The following is a 3,119-nucleotide window of genomic DNA, read 5'->3' on the forward strand; positions in this document are numbered from 1 at the left end:
GTCATGGGCCCCGCTCCATCTAGGGCTTTGACTGGCTTTGAAAGGGGGTAGACCATTTGGCCTTTATCTTTGTTTATGTTAGAGTAGGACAATTTGGGGCGAGCGGAGTTCGAGGGTCTTCCAAAAATAATAATGAGGCAAGGCTTTCAGCCATTACGGGTCCGATATACTTGGGTTAAATTTTGCCGAGAAAGTAGTGGCTTTGTAATTTTGGTCTCTTGGCCTTGTGTCTTGAAACTCTTGTCTAACTTCTTATTTAATGAACGGAAATGATAAATCTCAGACGTTCGGATTTTGGCCCTGGTAAATCAAATGTTTTTTATGGCAATTTTAGTTGATGCGAGGATGACACTTTTTTCTACGAGCACGGCAATTTCCTGGCAAAAAATAAACTTAATTAGCGTAAATTTGCCATACTTGCCAACTAAACTTTTCATGATCAGCAAACGTAAATTGCCACGAAAAACGTTCATTTTTAATGTTCAAATGGGACTTATCGGCGTCCCTAATGAATGAGCCTCTGTTTTTTCTATATCAAAATGTAAGAACATTAATTCAGCAATTGTAAACTATGATTTTAAGAAATTATGGGAGCATCTGATTGACTGAATACACAATTGGTACCCCATAATGTATATGGATAAACCTGATTAATTACAATAGATTAGATTTCGAGCTGTGAATCTTGTGATAGCGGGCTGGGTAGCACGTGGATACTACTCCACTGGACAGAAGTCCGGCCTGTATGTTAGGCTTTCGGGCCAGGCTACCCATGCTAAAGCCTCCTTCCATTCCAAACATATACTAGTACCTTGAAAGTAAAATTCAACAATATACTTTGCATTCACACGGTACCGAATCAATCAACGTATTTGTTGATCGATCGGAAGCTCGGAGCGATCAACGGAACTGGACGTTGGAACGGTAGTTTGTGTCGGGCTTCCAGTTGGCCGGGATGACTTGTTTGGCCACCAGCGTCTTGCCGGATTCGCTGCGGATGCGGAGAGAGAAGGGGCCCTGCAGCCGGCGGCTGGAGTCCATCCGCCAGATGGCGCCCCACGAATGGCGCATCGCCGTCCAGTACCCCGTCGGGCGGCCGTTCCTTGACTCCATGATGTCCATCTGCACCACGGTGCCCTCCCGGTTCGCGAACTCCACCAGCACGGCGAGGTAGTTGGGGTTGGAGCCCCGCTCGACGTGGAAGTTCATGTTCAATCCCAGATGATTGCATGGCACCCTGCATGCATGCACCAACGGAGCTGATCAGTGACCAGAGCCGATAACGCCGGACGAGTTTCGCTTGGAGTACTACTGTGGTCAAGGTTGTGCCAGAGAAGTTACGGACCTTTGGAACTGGATGTCGATAATGCCGGCGTGGCGGAGCTTGTCGTTCTGGCCAGGCTTCGCCATGGCGCCGAACGCCGTGCCGCTGAGGTCGAAATGGTACTTGGCGACTGGGTAGTAGTTCATGTCGGTGATCATGACCGTCTCCGGCTTGCCGGAGCAGGCCTTGTTATTGACGCATCGTATCTGGAAAACCAAGCAGAAAGTCAACTAATGGGCTACACGTAGCATGATCTTTTGAGCCTAGACTACAGACTAGCGGACTGCTACCCACGTACTATTTCATTACAGTGTGAACGGAGCTACGTACGCACTATTAGCTTTGACTAATCTAGTGTAATGACTAGCATCGGCGTCGGCGCTTAGTGTAATTAATTTATTATGCACACGTACGTACCCGGTAGCAGGCGCCGCAGCCCATGCCGTCCTTGAACAGGGGTTCGTTGCCGCAGGAAGTCATGGACATGAACGGGTACTGGTTAGTGTGCTTGTAGCCGCAAGCACCACCTGCACAGTTCGATCGACATTGTTATTAGTATCCCAAGGTTGCACTGTGTAACGCAATAGCATGCGCCGCCGGCCACCACCGGGACGTACGCACGTACCGTTGTCATCGGGACCGGCACCAGTAGGCGCGCCGTACCATGTGGCCTTGGCAGGGAGCCATGACCAGCTAGCCTTGGAGGCTTTAGCCAAGGAGCCGGTGTAGTTGAGCGGCGACTGGGCGCAGCAGCCATATGTGAGAAGAACGAAGACGAGTGCGACGAGTGCAACTGCATTGGTAGAGACCCCAGCCATACTTGCACTAGTAGCCAGTAGTACTTGTCAAGTAACTCGGCAGCTGTGGTCTGATGGCCAGACGGGTCGGCATTGCCGGAGGATTTATAGGCGGGGCAGTGGGCAAAACTGAAGTGGGAACGACGACGCGATCGGCGACAATGGCCGCTCAACCTGTACAGTATTCCGTGTTTGAGCTAGCAAGGTCACATGGGCATGGCTTGAGGAGCGAATCATGGAAGAATTTAGTGGCATTGCCTTACGTGCTTCCTACTATAAAAATGACATCTTGTCAGTGATCGCATGTTATGCCATTGGCGACTTGGCGTACACTCGTACGGCACACCGGTACCCGCTGCGTAATAAGTACTCTGGGCGCGCAAGTGACGCAAGTCAGGTGCGGGTTGCAGAAAGTCAGATGATTTGTGTGCCGTTGGATCAAAACTCACGCTATCCTGATTCTGACACATGTTCTTCCTCATTCTGGGCTTCTCTTTCCAGCGCCCTCTGTTCCTGTGACTGACTGGGTCGACGCACCTCGTCCAGCAACGCGCCGTCCCTTCGGTCTGGACTCCCAAGACTAATTAACCCAAGAGCCTACTCCGTTGCATCCTCCTTCGCTGGAGTTGCCTTCGTGTTCCCACCCGCCACCAGTCCACTACCACCGCCACCGTCATGCCTTTAGGCCTTGTACAATGCAAGATACTTAGGGGTGCTTAGAGAAATAAATCAGGCTTTTTTTAAGCACCGGTGCTTATTTGTACAGGATAGACGCTTAACTAAACGCCTCTCTTATAGAAATAAGCATCGGTGTTTCAGAAAAATTCGATTTATTTTTCTAAGCACCTCCCTAAGCATCTTCCATTGTACAAGGCCTTATGCATCCAAGATAAATCAACGGGAATGAGAAGTACCTAACATCTAGTATGAGCTCATGACAAATCGGACTTTTTTATGGCAAGTTTTGTGAGGCAAGAAAGACAAGTTAGTTGACACAT

General features: G+C 49.5%; 1 protein-coding gene across 1 annotated transcript; it reads right to left on the reverse strand.

Annotated features, from left to right (window-relative positions):
- Positions 1–601: 601 nt before the first annotated feature.
- On the reverse strand, positions 602–2,182 carry LOC119306134 (expansin-B2-like). Its single transcript, XM_037582448.1, has 4 exons — positions 1,950–2,182; positions 1,742–1,851; positions 1,346–1,530; positions 602–1,237 (listed from the first exon to the last, which is right to left on the reverse strand). The coding sequence occupies exons 1-4, from the start codon at positions 2,140–2,142 to the stop codon at positions 901–903; spliced, it is 825 nt and encodes a 274-aa protein (XP_037438345.1). The 5' UTR covers positions 2,143–2,182; the 3' UTR covers positions 602–900.
- Between the last annotated feature and the right edge of the window lie 937 nt (positions 2,183–3,119).

This window comes from Triticum dicoccoides, chromosome 1B, assembly GCF_002162155.2.
Source record: "Triticum dicoccoides isolate Atlit2015 ecotype Zavitan chromosome 1B, WEW_v2.0, whole genome shotgun sequence".
NCBI classification, from domain to species: Eukaryota; Viridiplantae; Streptophyta; class Magnoliopsida; order Poales; family Poaceae; genus Triticum; species Triticum dicoccoides.

Excerpts from the sequence above, each read along its gene's own strand:
- LOC119306134 (XM_037582448.1), bottom strand. The coding sequence starts at position 2,142 with ATGGCTGGGGTCTCTACCAATGCAGTTGCACTCGTCGCACTCGTCTTC. Across the intron at positions 1,852-1,949 it reads TGCCGGTCCCGATGACAACG|GTGGTGCTTGCGGCTACAAG; the intron begins GTACGTGCGTAC and ends CGAACTGTGCAG. Across the intron at positions 1,531-1,741 it reads GCTGCGGCGCCTGCTACCGG|ATACGATGCGTCAATAACAA; the intron begins GTACGTACGTGT and ends TTGGTTTTCCAG.